The following is a 17040-nucleotide window of genomic DNA, read 5'->3' as shown; positions in this document are numbered from 1 at the left end:
CAAATACATTTTGTTTATTAATATGTTAACTTAAACATCACCATAATACTTACTTGTCATTGAAGTACACGGCCCTGGTAATAGCATGGATAGTGGTTGGCACCAGCGGGAACCCTACAAATGTGAAAAGTACAAATCACACTTGGTTTCTTGGTCATAACCTTTAAGTACAGCTGCATGGAAAATGGTAGTGTACTTGCAAAAATACTGGCAAATTGAGTGCATCTGTCAAGATGTTCCCCTGATATTTTCACAAAAATCATCTTTGGTCAAGCCAGTCAAAATGCTCCCAGTTAGAACATCATGTGCTTCCGGAGAGTTTGGTTAAGAGCATCCAAATAATTAAAAGCCTTTTACAAATTGCTGAATGTAGCAGGTACACTATGACTATTATTACCATTGTTATGTTTATAATGATGACTATTAACTGAGACCAGAAAGCCTTTCATTGTAGGTGAACTGGCCTCTCTTATGGAGAGGAGCTGGGTCACCCCGGAGGGATGTGACCTGGGACGGTGTATGAAAGCAATAGTCTGATTGCTCCTAAAGCCTTAGCTGATGTTCACATTCTTTCTTCTAGGCTTTTTTGTTTTTCTGTCTGTTTATATCTCATGCAGTGATTGTTTCCTTTTAATATGAATACTTCAGAGAAGCCAGTACATTCCCTACCTTCTGTAGGTTCTGGCTAGAGAAACTTTATGAAGGCAGCTTACTGTACCTCCTTGACTAAACTCAAAGTGCTAGTAAAAAAAAAAACTTTTTAATTTATAAACAGAAAAATGGACACAGTTATTGCAATACGTCCTTCCAGATTATAATTTTTAAATAAATTTTTATTCTGTAGTATAACCTAAAGTTGTAATTTTCATTAAAAAAGAAAAAATACGTCTTTTTACTCAGATGTACAACAGTAGAATATTGTTTGATTTGATTGAGACATCTGTAGAAAGGTTTTGTTATTGTCATCAGATTAAGAAATGTGTCTTAGGAAAGAATTAAATCAATGCATTTTTATTTTCTGTGAGTTATATACAAAAAGGGGTCTCAAAATATTGAATTTTCACCTAAGAACAACCTCAGCTTTTAAACCCAGGAAGCATATTTTCAATAGGACCACGGATTTAACGTTTGGCCTGAAATAATTTTGAGTTTGCTTACACAAAACATGATTGTGTTATTCACAGCAGTTCTAACATACCATTTTCCCACTTGGGCTCAGAAAGAGAAACAAAGTCTCTGGATTTATTTTGAGATGGATATTTTAGAATTAGAGAGAAAGAGAAGTATATGGAAAACTGAATCCCACCTCATCATTTTGTAGAAAGGAAAGTGCTTTCTACTTTATCTGGAGACGAGTATAGACCCCACACCTTTTAACGCCCAGGGCTCTTTGCCTTCTTCTAGCTATGATGCCTCCTTTTAGGTAGTTTGCTTTTTCTGTTTTTTTTTCTTTTTTCTTTCTCTTCTCCCCAAGGTCCCAAGATCCATAACAACCCATTCTTCCCACCAAAGATGATGAGATTCAGAATAATCCTGTCTGTGTAGGATTCATTTTTTAAGAGGGATTTAATAAATTCTATTTGTTCAATATAGAAGTCCATGGGGGAAATTTCCTTCCTTTGATTTCTAACAAGGGGAAAACCAGCAAGGCAAGGCAAAGAAACAGTCTGGAGAGGGCTGCAAAATAAGTGACCTTCCTGAGAACTAAACTTCAGTATTTGAAGTTACTTCAATTGGAGAGAGATCGACTACTAAGTGGTGCCATGCAGACTTGGAAGGGAGTAACTACTGAAAGAACCATTCTTTGATTTTCTGTTGGGGAGAATTTCACCACCAGAAATTTGTTCACCCAGTGGCTAATGTTTACACTATCTCTTATAATTCTTTGAGATTCATTTCAAATCCTAGAATTGGTAACATTATTCACAGCTGAATTAAATGAATGGGCTTTACATCACCTGCAAACAAATTAGGTGCTATAATACAACTGGGCTTTTTTGGGCCATATTTTCTGCAGTCTAACTTTCAAGAATCTTTTAAAAGTATGTAGGTTTTGCTTTTTTTCTGGCATTGTAAAATTTAGAACCTATCATACTGTCTTCATGTGAAAAAAATTTTCAAAGGACAATAAAAATATTATCCAGAAGAGACTTATTCTCTTGCCCCATTAAACTTTATAAAGTTTCTGTGAAACTATTTTTTCTTGAGAAATTAATTGGTATTAATTTCACCCATTTTCCTCCCATCCAAAGATAATGCTTGCTTAAAGTTCTAAGAAAGGAGCCACTGCTTTAAAATATGTCAATTTTGTTCTCAGAGTTCAGATTTGGCAATGTGATTTTTCAGTGGTAATGAGTTTGGTGGAATTTTGGTGTGTGTGTGTGTGTGTGTGTGTGTGTGTGTGTGTGTGTGTGCATGTAGAAAGATAGTCTTAGCTTTGGCATGCTAAAAACATTACATTTTAGAACTATTTGGTTGACTATCTTTCCAAAAGTCCATCTACGGAAGTGCAAATCCCTCTAGTTCTTTTTTTAATTTAAATTTTTATATTATTGTGGCAAGAACAATTAACATCAGGTCTGCCCTCTAAACAGATTTTTAAGTGCATAGTACAAAATTGTTACCTATAGGCACAATGTTGTACAGCAGATACCTAAAATTTACTCATCTTGCATTACTTAATCTGTATAACCATTGATTAGCAACTCCCCGTTCTGTGCTTACGTTACTAAGTGTAATGTTCTTTGGGACTCTACTTGAATCATTCGAATGAAGTTTTAAATGGTTGTTGATTACAGAAGCTTAAGGTATCACATAAACAATTTACTTATTATCATTGCCTTTGTTTTTGATACAGCTGAGCAGCTTGTTCCTTTTTTCGTTTGAATTATTTATGTGTTTTAAGCAGATATCTTCATTGAGCTGTCTATGATGATGCCAAAAAGTTTTATAACTAATTCACAATGCATCAGTATACTCCAAGAGCAGTATAAATTGTTCCTTCCAGGGTGCCCTTGTCTCTGCTGAATGTCACCGACAAGAATACATTTACAGCCTTTTTTTCCCATGAAAAATTTTCTGAGTATGGCAGATAGATGTTTTGAACAATCAAAACTGGTAAAAGAAATATACCACACATTTTATTTCAAAGGAAATAAATCTGGCAGAAAGTATGCGTGCGTTTGTGTGTGTGTTTGGGGTGGAATGTTATTTTCAGGTCTTTGACTGGAAGGCATTTGATCAACACCAATTATTATGATTGTGATGATCAGAATTGCCATTGGAGTGATTAAATTGTATCCAGTCTATTCTTGGCACGACCAGATTTGGAAATCTAGAAATTGTTGAGAGGGTGTACATATGGATGAGAAGGCCAGGGAAAGGAAAGATTAGTCTCTGTGGAAGGCTGGGGCTAAAAGAGAAAAAAAAAATAGTAAAAGACCATTTTGAGTAAATTTTGACCTGTTTTAGGACAGGAAAGAGCAGGAGAACCTGTTACCTGATGTGGAACCAGCAGGATAGTGATAGCCTGATTTCTAACCTCACTGGATGGTTAAGGAAACAGGGTGCAGCGCTGCTCTCCTTATAAGGGAGCAGCCATGCAGATGAGGTGATCTGGTGAATATCCTAGACAGCCTGTACAGTTCACAAAGACCCCTTTCTCAGTCCTTTGCTGGAGGGTTCACAATCCCTAGACATGTTCACACTATGTGACAACATCCCCCTCAATTTTCTTGGCCACAGTTTATTGAACCAGGGTAGGCTACCTGCCTTCAGTTGGATCAATCAGATTTTCTTGTCCTGCTATTCAGAATTGGAACTTAAAGATGGGCATTTAGTTTCTGTGAGTGCCTGGAACAGAAACATGTGTACTCAGGAAATTTTGGGGCAGGATGTATTTACTATGAAAACTGGAGGGAGCAGAGACCCTATGGTATATGGCTTGTAAAGAAAGAGAAGGGTAAAAACAGATACGCAGAGGAAAAACAAAGACAAAAGGCAGAGGGAGAGAGCTCCTGGCTTATCTGCTCCCAGGCTACAGCCCTTTTAGTTGCCTGGCTGTATTTCTGCCCTTAGATTCCATGAGATACACTAGATTCTGACAACTTCTCTGTATTTGCTTAAGTTAGAACATCTTACTCTGTTGCTTGCAACCAAATAATTGTAGCATCATCAATTCAATTTTGAGGCATCCCGCCTATCTGCCCCATTGACCCACCATTATCGGATTATCCCATTGGGCTTGGGCAATGCATTTGGTTAAAACCATGTACTCCTGTTATGTAAGGGTGTTATGGAAACCAGTATGGCATAACACCAGCCCCTTTCTGCAGTTTACAGACTACAGGAAAGACTCTAGGCTGCTTATATGACTTCCCAAGCACATTTCTATAAAGTTGGCGACAATGCCTGTTGGGCAGGGCTTTAAATACAAAAGGTGATGTTTTTAAAAAATCCCTTGGATTATCCTCCCTCCTCACTACACCTCTCCTCTCTTACCAGTACTCGTAGGGGCTCCCCAGCCTGCTGCATTAAAGGGCAAGCTTAGTTGAAGGCCATCCACAGCCTCTGCTCTCAGAGTCACAGTCACCCATCATGTGGGGTGGATGTGGTGAGAGAAGCCCTTGGCTCTATAGTCAGTGAGGGATGGCCCACGAGTTCCTCCTCTGGTATGGAAATTTCAAGGTAAGGCTGAAACTTTTTTTGATAAGGCAGCATGTGTTTTTATCGCAGCATTTATTTTCTTTCATTGCCTCACCTTCTGTTCAGTTCCCTTCCACCAGGGGGAGCTGGACTTTCAGCAGCCCTGGGGGGAAAGGGAGCAATTCTAGAGCATCCCTGAAGGACTTCAGCACCCTGCCTTAGTTTGTACAGAAGCAGCCACAGCTTAAACAATCCAGCCCTAAGCTTTCCCGAGCCAATGCCATGTGCTATGATGTCACACAGGCTCTACTTGGAAGCCCATGTGGTTATATCTGCCTCTCAGCTGGACTCCACTTCCTGAGCTTTCACTGGAGGAATCCTGCTGATGGACTGACAGGAAGAAATGTTCTTGATGAAGGAAAATGAAGCCAGGGTAGGGGAGGTACATAATTCAAAATGTGAAATTCTCCTTTGCTCTAAAACATGTGATGAATAAAGCAGAAGGAGGCCTAATCAGATCTTCTCTCAATCAGGACACATTTTGTGTCCATCATTAGCTAGGTTTGTTTCCTGAAGTTACCCTTTGGAAGTCACCCTTATCTTCCTTCTCTGTGCAGACTCTCATGTTCAGCACGGTTGGATTGAGATTGTTAAAGGGCTTCCACAGGTCTTTTGGAGACTGAACTCCTGCCAGTACCTGTGTTCCATCATTCCTTGAAGGATCTGGGACTTGACTCTATTCTCTGAGACCAAGACTAGAAGAAGACTGAAAGCATACAGACAGAGGTGAAAGTGACTCAAAACTTAGCTGCAGAAAATACATACCCCAGCCCAAGAGATAATACCACCGCAAGCGTTGCTTCTCAGTAAACACAGCCACAACAATGAGTGTATGAAGATAGATCCCTTCACAGAGCATCCAGAAATAGTTGCAGGCCATCATGTACTGGTGGAAAAAATGCAAAATCTTGCAGCTCACCTGTCAGAAAGAAAGGAAGATACTCAGAGAAAGACACAGGTAAAGATCTGCCAGTGAGCACACAGCAAATGTGAAAAGAAGCCAAAGTATCTGCATTCAGCTTGCAAGGCAGTTTCCCAAGCATCTGTAAACATGTGCCACCTGCTATACCCACAAATCAGAGTGAATGCACAGATCACTGCTATTACATGTAAATAGCCAAATAAGCCAGTGGAAAACTAGTCCACAAAATGTTCTTCCTTGTTGCATTCTGCGGACTTACACAGATGGGTTCATTTTCCTGCAATTTGTCAGACTCATAATCTTAGGCACCATCTAAGGATTTGATGCATGACTTTTATGGCCCCTTTTCTATGGCCAATGAAGCAAATAATGCAGATATTTTTAATGCTGCTTCTGAAATTCACTGATTTGTTGATGATGTTCCTTTAGCAGTAAAGAGGAGAGAGTCAGGTGATAAATTTCATATATAAACCCAGGAGATATGCTGAGCCTAGCTGCTGTTTATGCTTTTGTTTTCATATGGGAGCCTTGGTTTGTATATTGGGATCAAGTGCTCTCTGGGCACAGAGATTAGGATGACATCCTTGCTGAGAACTCAGTGCAGATGTAGGTGCCACACCCTTGGAAGAGTCAGATTAATATTGTTGTCTATATAGAAATAACCATTGCTTGTACTGCATAATGAAATACTTTTATTTACCAGTCACTCCTGGAATAGGATTTTTCATCTTGGTACATTAGCATTTTGGAGTAGATTTTTGTTGTTGTTGCGGGGGCTGCCTTGTATGTTGTTGGGAGTTTAGCAGTATAACTAATTTCTATCCACTAGATGTTAGTGGCATCTCCCACACACTCTTGACAATCAAAAATGTCTCCAGATGTTGCCCAGTCTTCCCTGGGGAGCAAAATGTCCCCATTTGAGGATGCGTGACTGAGGGTACTTAGCTGTGCTTATGTCTTAACAACAACAATAATGACAACAGAATTTAGCATTCAAAATCTTAGGTATTAGGGAGTGGTTATTTGCATTACTATTATTTTACCAAATACTCTGTTTTACATTATGTTGCTTCTTACTTTATTTTGAATTTGACTGCATTTTAGGCCTTTTCCTTAAAAAGCAAGATAGCCATGAAGTGACTTTCAGTACTGTAGCAACCTTTTCCGAACCATACATTTTATTTAACGCATAAGAGTAGTAATTCGTTTACTCAGAACCTGTTGTGCTGAGCCAACAGATATTCTATTGTGTTTCCTTTTCTTTCAAGGTTTATTGAACATAGGGAAAAGCCCCCTGGGCCCAGGAGAAGGCAGATATGGCATTGTCAGAGGTAGAATCAACCTCTGATTCTGACCAAAGTGGTACAGTGGTGCAGATAATTAAAAACACCAGGTAATCTAAAAGTAATTTATATTTGGCTCAGAAAAGCACTGGCTTCCCTCCCCCCCATCTGATTACCTTCCTAACTGGGATTATTTAATATGATGTTAGTTTTGTATTTTCTAAGCAAGTACTTGCTATATTTACATAACACCCAAGTGTATAAATAAAATGTGAAATTCAGTTGTTACTCTGGATTCATTTGGAAGACTATTCTTATTTAAAAGCCCTATTCTTTATGGATCCAGAAATTAAGCATATGTTTTGGAGGCTGTCACTTGGGGAGAAGGAGATGGGAAGAGAACAAAGATGATGGTCTTATGCCTTTGTCACCCAGAGCAATTTTGGCTTCCAGTTTTATATACAGTTAATTATTGTTATTTTCAGTAGTTATGGTCTATAAAGTTGCTTCAAAAACTGAAATAGCAAATACTGAACCATTGCTTCTAGGGGAAACACATGGTTAGGTTCCTGTAAGCCTCCGGTCACAAACATTTTCACCCAGCAATCGATAGCTAACTTTGTTTTATGTGTTTTGTTTAAAGACACCTTATTTAACATATGTTGCTGCTTCATTCACACTGAACTCTCAGCCAATAGCACTATTACTTCTACCTGAAGAAAACTTCTCCAACACACACATATTCTCTGTAAGCCACATCACAGCTTTCTTGTACTTAGGAACATCATACAGCACTTCAGTACTATGCTTGAGGGGCTATTTAAAACAATAAAATCACCAACCAATTTACAAATTCATAAAAATGTAAAAATTATGGCACTAAATAGACCACAAAAAGGACATTTGTTCGTAGTAATGAGAACTGAAACAAGAAGGCACAGAGAGCATTGCCTTGTTTAACCTCAGCTGGGAGCTGCACATCAGGTGGCTCCAATTTCTGGACATTCTGTGAATGTCTGTGAATGATAGTGAATCTGCTAGGAGTACTGATTTGGGGGTTACAAATAATTTATAGGAAAAGAAAAATTTGCAAAGGTGGAATTCATGAATAAAAATGAGAATTGACCATATTTGGGTTTGACGCAAGATATTGTTTGGAGGCTAAAGGCCTCAAAAGCTCACATAAATTTTAAAAATCACCAGTCTATTCATTTTTAAAATAAACACCTCATGAAAATAATTAGAAATATCTAGGTGATCAAGCTGACTATTAGAATTTTTCACAAAAATAGTTTAGCACTTAGATCAGTGTTTCATAACTAAGGTGGTTTATCAGTGTCACCTGATAATTTTTTAAGAAATATACAGAACCACACCTCATCTCTCTTTTTGTTTTCAAACTATTTTTCAGAATTTCTAATTTAGGCCCCTGATTAAGAATCCTGTGCCCAAGATATTCAGTTGCATTGAACAAACATTTATGGAACACCTGCTATGAGCCAGGAACTAAGCTAGCTCTGGGAGTATCAACATGAATAAGATATTGTCATATAGCCCCTGACTTAATTATAACCTTTCTGTCAAGGGTGGAGTAAACCAGGCATTAAACAAAATGATGGGGCCTCTTGATTAGGGTTAGTCCTTACCTCCATTCTGAGATGGTTTCTTAATTAGCAGCATGGGGTATTAAGGAAGTCACTCAGATCAGATCAAATAAGCTAAGCAACTTTCCACTAGCTTTCTAAACATAAGTCACACCAGTGTAATTTTGTTTAAGTAGTATGATCTTCCCAAATTGCAAGACAAAAATCTGCACTCAAATAATATAAATGCATCACTTCCAAGTAAAACAAGAAATACTTGAAGCCAAAAATAGATAAAATTTGTGAGTTATACTCTATTTTATTTTCTTCATTAATATAAAAAGAGATAATTGCCACTGTGAATGATATGTTAAGTAAAAGCCATATTATCCACTTTGGCTTCAATGAGTCATATCACTATTCAGTGCCCTTACTACCAGTTCATGTTTTAATAAAACATACAGTTTGTTGAGCAGTATGTAACTTTCAAGCGGAAGGGATCCTTCAGTTTTTTAACTGGGTACACTATTTAATCTATCTTTTCCACAAAATGCCCCAAAGGGCGTTTATAATAATTTGATTAAAAATGGAATCAGAATTATGGAACACAGGTTTTCCTTAGTCTAATAAATCAAGTCTACCTCAAAGCTTCATAGAAGATAGATGTTCAGTAGTGAATTTATTTCCTATTATATTTTTCAAGGACACTTAAGAAAATTCCTCTAATCTACATAACATAGGAAATCTTGTGTGGCAGTATGTTCAAGAACCATCGATAGCAAAGAGTGCCTCCAAATGTAAACTGCTTTGGAATTTTTGTTTTTGAGAAACAAGACCAACCTTATAATAGGTAGTCAATGTTTTGAGGTGTTTTTCTGTTGTGGTGGGGGTAGAGGAAGACCTTAAGTATGAGAAATAGAGGAAGACCTTAAGTATGAGAAATAGAAAGGAGACCAGAGCTGATCTGTGGAAACAACGAAAAGCAATGATCATGGCCTATGTCCTACTTTTAAGCAATTGAAAATCCACCATGAACTATTCTTGGCATCATTTGCACTACAGGCCTATTACCATGTATAACAGGGAGCTAAGGAATACTATCTTGCCTTTCAGAATGCCTTCCATCATCTTCAGAATGCCTGACATGCAATATGGTTTCATTTCTTTAGCTTAAAGCTGTTTTCCTTACTAAAATGCCAATACCTCAGGAAGGGATTACACACACATTTTGTCCTATTACACACTCTTTGAAACCATAGAATAGGAAAATTGAAGGGCTGGGGGATCACAGAGAATGCAGATTTGGAATGTGGTTTATCAAATATTTATTGAGCTTGTACTGTATTGCAGGCAGTAGGCTAGAAGATCCAAAGTTGTCAAACAGAGTCCCTACTCCTAAGAAACTCACCGTCTTCACAGGTTCACAAAGAGAAGACCTAGGGAAGTGTTGCCAAAAGTAAGCGCTCTGAAAACTTTGGCAAGGGCCAAGCCTGTGCATATTTCATTTTCAGGGTATACTTAATTCTCATGACACATTTCGTGTGCACAAAAACTCTTAGCTTTCACACACACACAAAAAAAACTACTGCAATTTCTCCCTCTCATTGGTAAAACTGGGGTATTAGATTCAGCTTCTGTGTTGATTTCATATGGTTAGGTACAATAACACATTAAGGAAAATTTTGTGAGATGTTTTAGTTTTGTTTTGCTGTAAAACAAATTTGGCAAAGGAGAATTAAAAATAACAGCCATATGTTTCCTATATTCTGCCAGGATTTGATTAAAATGCATACTGTAGATAAGCTCTTTTGGTTTTTCAAAACAGTGGCTAAGTTTGATGTAGTAACCGTGCTTGCATTTTTGTGTCCAATCCTGGGCTAGGGTTGCAAAAATAAAGTTCAATGCTTGCAATCAAAGAAGTTACCTTCCGGTGGGGAGACAGATACATAAACAAATAAGTGCCACTGTGTACAATGATTTCTAAAAAAAGTAATTTTTGTAGCCTATTTTAAGACAGTTAAAAATTCTCTTCTCAGTTAAGTCAGAGGAGAAAAAATGGATCAGACTAGTGGGGCTTGTGTTATTAATATTAAATAATCTACCCAGTTTGTGTGAAAATTTACAAGGAACAGATTAGCAGATTCTGCCAAAGTCAAACACATTCTACTTTATTCCAACTTTTCTATTTTTGGCGGGCTGCAATACAGGCTACTTTACAGTAAAAGAGGTGGCCGACTGTTGATTTACTTTTCAAATTCACATGGACAAAACTGAGGCAAAATGAAGAGCCTGAGGAGTATCTTCTCTGTTTCTTTAGTTATTAGAGGGCCAAATAAATATGTTTGGAAACTTACAGCAAACAACTAAAACCACATTCCCCACTATACAAACATATTAATAAATAAAATATTTAAAAATTATTTTGAAATGGTCTAAATAGTACCAACTCCACAATACTTTGCACTGAATCAAAGCTGCCAATTTTATTTCTGCCAAGTTTTGTTTCAAAACAGAAATAAACTTTGCTATATGTTCAGCATGATCTCTAATGATTAAAGATAATTATTTACATTTCCCTGAAGCTTCTAAAAATGTTTTCTTATCAGTTTGCTTTAGCACAGAGGGAAGAGTGTGAAGTGATGTTTACTTGAACAGGTGAAGAAGAATCAATAAGTCAATTTCTAAATATTTTACCTGAAGGAAAAGACACTTTAAGAGAGACTGAATGATAAAGATTTGTGGTCTATGTTGGTTAAATTGGCTAGGTTAATTTTTTTATTAAGTTTTATTTAATGTATATCTAGACTACATATTGAGTGAATGTGTAATTGCTGTTAAATATGTTTCTACCTGATTCATCATCTTTATGTCTCTGCTGCCTCTTCCATCTCCACCCTCAGGACTTAAACCCAATAATATTTATATAGAAAGTGAGCAGCAGTTGCTTATTAAATCAAAATGAATACGGCTTTGGGTAGTGTTTATAATGTTGTTCAATTGAAAACATTTTAACTCCTAATTCAATATTATTTTATCAAGTATCCAAACAAGAGCTGCTTATCTATGATCTGACAAATAAATTCCAGGGAACTTTTTACCTAACAGCACTACAATTCTTACAAATGTCTACAAAGATAATTACATATCTGCAGGGGTCAGGCTGCTGACATCAATAGAAAACTTACAATGCTGGATGAATTCCTGTGGAGGCATCTTAAATTTTTGTCAAGTTTTTCTAGGTTTCCAGTGTGAGTTCTTCAGAGGATGGCAGTCCCTAAGGTCTGCTATACCCTGTCATTTATCCCCTGCAGTCTTGGTCAAACAGGTGTTTCCCTTTGCGCTATGGTCTTCAGACTGGGCATGCGTATGTGCCTTTGGGTATAGGCAAAGGCTGCCCAAGGGGCATGTGAATATTCCATGGCCATTTGCACCATTTTGTAGCATTCTTTAAGCTATCCTTTTCCATCTATCCTTTCACTTTACAACATAAAAGAACACTTTTCATCTGGAACAAAGTTTACTGTGGTTCATTACTCAAGTGTTAAACAACTTCCAAATGTCAAACAAGGGACAATGGAAAAACCTCCTTTAAAGATTAGTAAAGGTGCCCTAATCCTAACTTGAGATGTTCTGTTTTCTCTGTCAGACCTCTTAAAGTAAATACATTTGATATGAGGTATTCTAGCTTGTTGGAATGTTCTATGAAGGGTATGGCTGTTAGATCATCTTTTCATTCATACACTAAAAAATACATATTAAACAAGTATGATGTGCTCATGGACTCCACATTCACATGGTTATGTGGTCAGTGAAAGACTACACATAAGTATATACACAGAATCTGAGGCCCCTCTTCTCTGACTCTTTTCTTTTTGAGATTTATTTCCTTCACTTTTGGGGAGCTGTAGTTGCCCTAAATTCTGTCTTATATTATTCAAGTCAGTAAAATTGAGAGTTTTCTATCAGAGTTTTACCTGTCCTGGAAAGGGATAAAACCAAGGGAACTCTACTCACAACTATCTCCATTTTAAAGTCTCATCTTCTTTCTAGCATCTCCCTGTCTTGGTCTCTCTCCAGGGTCTTCAGAGAATTTCTTTTTATATTTTGTTCAGGGTTTGTAGTTGTTATCTGTGAGAGGTTTTTGCCAGACAGGAGCTACTCAGCCATCACCATTTTATTTTTAATCAATTTCAGATAATGAACCACTGTAATATATACCCTGTAACATCACATGAAAATTATGGTAGTAGGATAATCATATGGGAAAATTTAAATAAAACAATTTTCTTCAAAAAGTGGTCTTATATGATTCAGATATTACAGGATATGTAGCTCAATAACAGTCCATCTACATTTCAGGAGTAATCTTTTTCCCCCAATTTATCTATTTAGCTGTAATACTTTTTTTTTTGAGACACTTCCTGCCTTCATGATTTGTAGTTTATGTTACTGCCTTTCTGGTCTTGAGATAATCCTCAAATAAAATATTTAAAAATATAGTTGCCTGTAAACATCGTAGTTAAATTTTGATAGTATACTTGCTTTCACCTCGTAACAATAGTTCACATTTTTAAATTATTTACACTGCATGCAAATCATCCAGAACTTTTCAAAGCCCTTGAACCTATTACATGTAAAATCCATAAGCACTTTTTCTCATAAAGAAGAGATGCAAGGCTTATTTATCAGCCAAATTCAATTACATGTGACACTAAGAAGGATGCTCGCCACTGAAGTCCTATTTATGTATGCAATTGAATATTTTTTCTGCAATGGCCATCTTTACATGGGGTTCATTTAAAAGCATGTCCTTTTCTGCTCCCCTTATCATTTCAATTAAAAGAAAATAAGTTTTTCTGAATCAAATATACTCAGAGTCCCTTCTCTCCACCCCTCCATCCCAAACTGTATTTCCTCAGAAAAAGAGCAATTACAGAGAAAACAAACAAACACAGAAACAAAAAAATGATGGAAAGGGTCCCACTTCATGGGGTCATCACACAAGTTTCGTTTTTCACCAGTCAGCCTTTGTCGATGAGAAATAATTTGAGACTCTGATTCAGAAGGTGTGGTGTGGGGCTTGAGATTCTGCATTTCTTATTTATTTATTTAAGCGTAATAATCTTTTAATTTTATTTTTTAGTTTTTTAAATTTCTCCTTTTATTATAGATACAGAAGATACGTATACACCATGGAATACCATGCAGACATAAGAAAGAATGAGATCATATCCTTTGCAGCAACATAAATGCATCTGGAGACCATTATCTTAAATTAATGAATGCAAGAACAGGAAAACATGTATCACATGTTCTCTGTTACAAGTGAGAGTTAAACATTGATCACACAAGGACATAAACATGGAAACAACAGGGACTGGGGACTACTAGAGGCAAGAGGGAGAGAGGAAGGTATGTGTTGAAAAACCAGTTATTGGGTACTATGCTCACTACCTGAGTGACAGGACCTGTACCCCAAACCTCAACTCCACGCAAGATGCCCATGTAAAAGCCTGCATGAGATTCTGCATCTCTAACCGAAGCCCAGGTGATGCTGATGCAGACCACATCTTGGAATAATTTAGGGTTCAGAGAGAGTCTCCTCAGTACTTGTTGCAGTGAATTTACTGCAACTCCTGTTGTTGTAAACTCCTGTTGCAGTAAACTCACAACCCAATGAGAAACATCCTGACTTTGATTCACATATATTTCAAAACCTCATAAGGAGGAATTACAGGGCTTTTTGTCAAAATACCAGTTCAGTTGATAAACTAAGGGACAAAAAGACCCTCGGCTCACCTGGAAAACTGTCAACCTGTACAGTCTTTAAAGCCAGCTGAATGAAGTAGAAACTTCATCAGAAAGTCTAGCAGTAAGCAGCTTTGTAGGAAAATACTGCAATCTTTCTCCAGAGGAATTTAAGGATGTAACATTTTCAATTAAAAGTGAGTCTGTTATGCAATCTTGAGATGATTCCTGATAAAGCCTCAGAGAAAATGAGTTTGAGTTTATGGAACTGTGTGGTTGTGATTTGGTGTGTTTAGGAAAAGAATTAAAAACAAACACTGGAGAAAAAAGTCTCATCTGAGATAAATGCAGCAGGAGATGATCCTGAAATTGGCAAAGGAAGCACTTTGGAAGTATTAAGAAGACAATACCAGGGCAAACAGAAGTTTAGGCTCTACACAATTCTGATTAAAAAACAAAACAACAACAACAACAACAACAACAAAGAAATGTGATAGGGGAATAAAAGTTAACCACTTAGTACTCTTAGGGTTTTTTCTCTATATGGTATAGTGAGAGTCTTATATCACTCTTCATTAGGGATGCTCAAGCCACCATTGATTTAGCTGTATATTTTCAGACCACAGCCCTTCAGGTTATTTGTTATTTACAAGCCTCTACATATGTGTATTCTACTTTTATGCTTAGTCCCTTTTAGATTTAAGCTGTGTTTTACAAGTGCCCTGAGTTTCACACCTCCTGCGCTGTATCACACAGAAATGAACAAGGTGCCACAGTTAGTAATTGACAGGTGATAAAGCCCTAATGATAAAGCTAACAACAATAATACAAATAATGACAGCTGATTTTTGAGAGTTGTGTGCCAGATGATGTTTTGTGGACTTTAGGCATATTAGCTTATTTTTCACAGACAGCTTTATGAGAAAGGTACTATTATGATCTCCATTTTATACATTAGGAAAGCAAGGCACAGTTAGGTTAAGTAACTTACTCAATATTAAAGATTCATCTGTTAAGTAGAAGAGCGAGGATTTAGATCCTGAAGTTCAGCAAGAACAATGATGTAATCTGGAGTAATCCAGCTAAGCACAACAAATATCAAATCGAGTGTCACTTCACAACTTTCCAGCAATGATCCAACATACCCTAACGGAGTGTGCAAACCTCTACCATCTCAATTGGAAGCTCTTTGACAATAAAAACAAATATATAACAAATTCTGCACTAAGTTCATGACAGCCTTCTCAAAGCAGGGGAAGCTAACTGCAAATTTTGAGATGAAGACTTTCTGTGTAAAACATGTCACAAGATACCATTTGTAAGTCACTGATTTCATGTGTAGAGGTTCCACCAAGATCGGCCAAATGAAAGAAACTGGAGATCGGGTATATGTTTATATCCACTTTAGGAAGAGATTCTCCTTCAAATCCGTATGAGAAAGCATCCAATTATAAATAATAACTTTAAAAAGGAATAAAGAAATCCTCTATACTTTTCTGCACCATGTGACCTTGGTTAAAAGACCATTTATTGGTTTTGACATATAAGTAAAGTGAAGTAGCATAGACGACCAGGGTAGGATACTTCATTCCATTACCACATCTTGGCATTACTGTCTCTGCATTGTCCTTCAAATGCATCATACACTTTCGTTCCCAATCTAGTTTTTTCCATAAGCTACTGAAATAGATCATTTCAATCTGGTTTTATTTACCACTGACCTCTCATCTCAAAAACTCTGCTATCTCGGTTACCTCTGTCACATTTATATACTCTCCCTTGCACCAGCCTCCCTTGGGCTGGGCAGGAGTCCAGTTTCCACCCTGGGTTTTGTCTTCTCTAGTGTCTTGGCTCTGAGCATCCATTCTAAGCTAATCTTCCTGTGACTACCTAAGAAGAAGCTCCGACACAGCCTGGTGGCTCAATCGTTCTGAAAAAATAAAGGTTAGAAGACATTCATATTGCTTTCCAGAACTTGGAACTCATTTGACTTTACTTATATAAGAGGCTATAGAAAATAGGACTCGATTGTTTCAGTTTCTGAGGTGCAAAGTGTTCAGGTTTCCAGTAAAAACTAATCTCTCTGCATTGTGCCTTTCAGAACCAGATAAAAAAAAAATGAGAGAAATTTATTTCTAAAAAATGACAAGTATCCTGCTAGCTTCCTTTAGATGCAGCAAGAACAATGCTTTTAATTCTGCCTCCTGACTTTCTACATGAAGCTCATCGAATAAGCAGATAGAACAAAAAAAAAATAAAATAAAATAACATTTCAGATATTATGGAAATGAAATGCTCAAATGACACAAATAACAATGGGCAATTTTCACATCACTCAATAAACTGAGGATGTATTCAGCCTCTCTTTATGCCATGAGTTATTTTGAGTTTAACTTTTTTAAAAAAAAGAACATGGAAGGAATAAGATTCTCACCCTTGGCCGTTCAGGAGATAATATAACTTCCCAAAAACTACCCAGGGAAGAAACTACTTTAATGGGAAAAGGACCACAAATCCACAGGGATTCTCCACTGACAGTGAGGACAGGGCATTGTGTGTGTGTGTGTGTGTGTGTGTGTGTGTGTGTGTTTTCCTTACCCTCAACAAAATAATAACCAAAGAAAAACCTTACAGAAATAGTGTGACAACATTTGGGATAAGGCAACCTTCCTCTTCAAAAAATAACTTTTTAATATATTCCCATGGGCATTGGTGAGGAAAATCATTGCTGATTCAGTGACCCTGAATTGGTCCAAAATGAAAACAAACAAACAACAACAACAAACACACAAAACCCACC

The 17040-nt window shown here is 37.1% G+C and overlaps 1 protein-coding gene across 1 annotated transcript in view; it reads right to left on the bottom strand.

The window, feature by feature from the left end:
- CALCR (calcitonin receptor) overlaps window positions 1-17040 on the bottom strand; it is a 152434-nt gene that overhangs the window by 13485 nt on the left and 121909 nt on the right. Inside the window, exons 8-9 of the mRNA XM_004045752.5 lie at window positions 5470-5623; window positions 54-114 (exon numbers count right to left, since the gene is read on the bottom strand). Of these exons, the coding sequence (XP_004045800.3) occupies window positions 54-114; window positions 5470-5623 (215 nt within the window). The remainder of the gene's footprint in view (window positions 1-53; window positions 115-5469; window positions 5624-17040) is intronic.

This window comes from Gorilla gorilla, chromosome 6 (genome assembly GCF_029281585.2).
Source record: "Gorilla gorilla gorilla isolate KB3781 chromosome 6, NHGRI_mGorGor1-v2.1_pri, whole genome shotgun sequence".
Lineage (NCBI taxonomy): Eukaryota > Metazoa > Chordata > Mammalia > Primates > Hominidae > Gorilla > Gorilla gorilla.
Note: the sequence above shows the minus strand (reverse complement) of the source record. Positions and strands in the feature narration are given on the sequence as shown.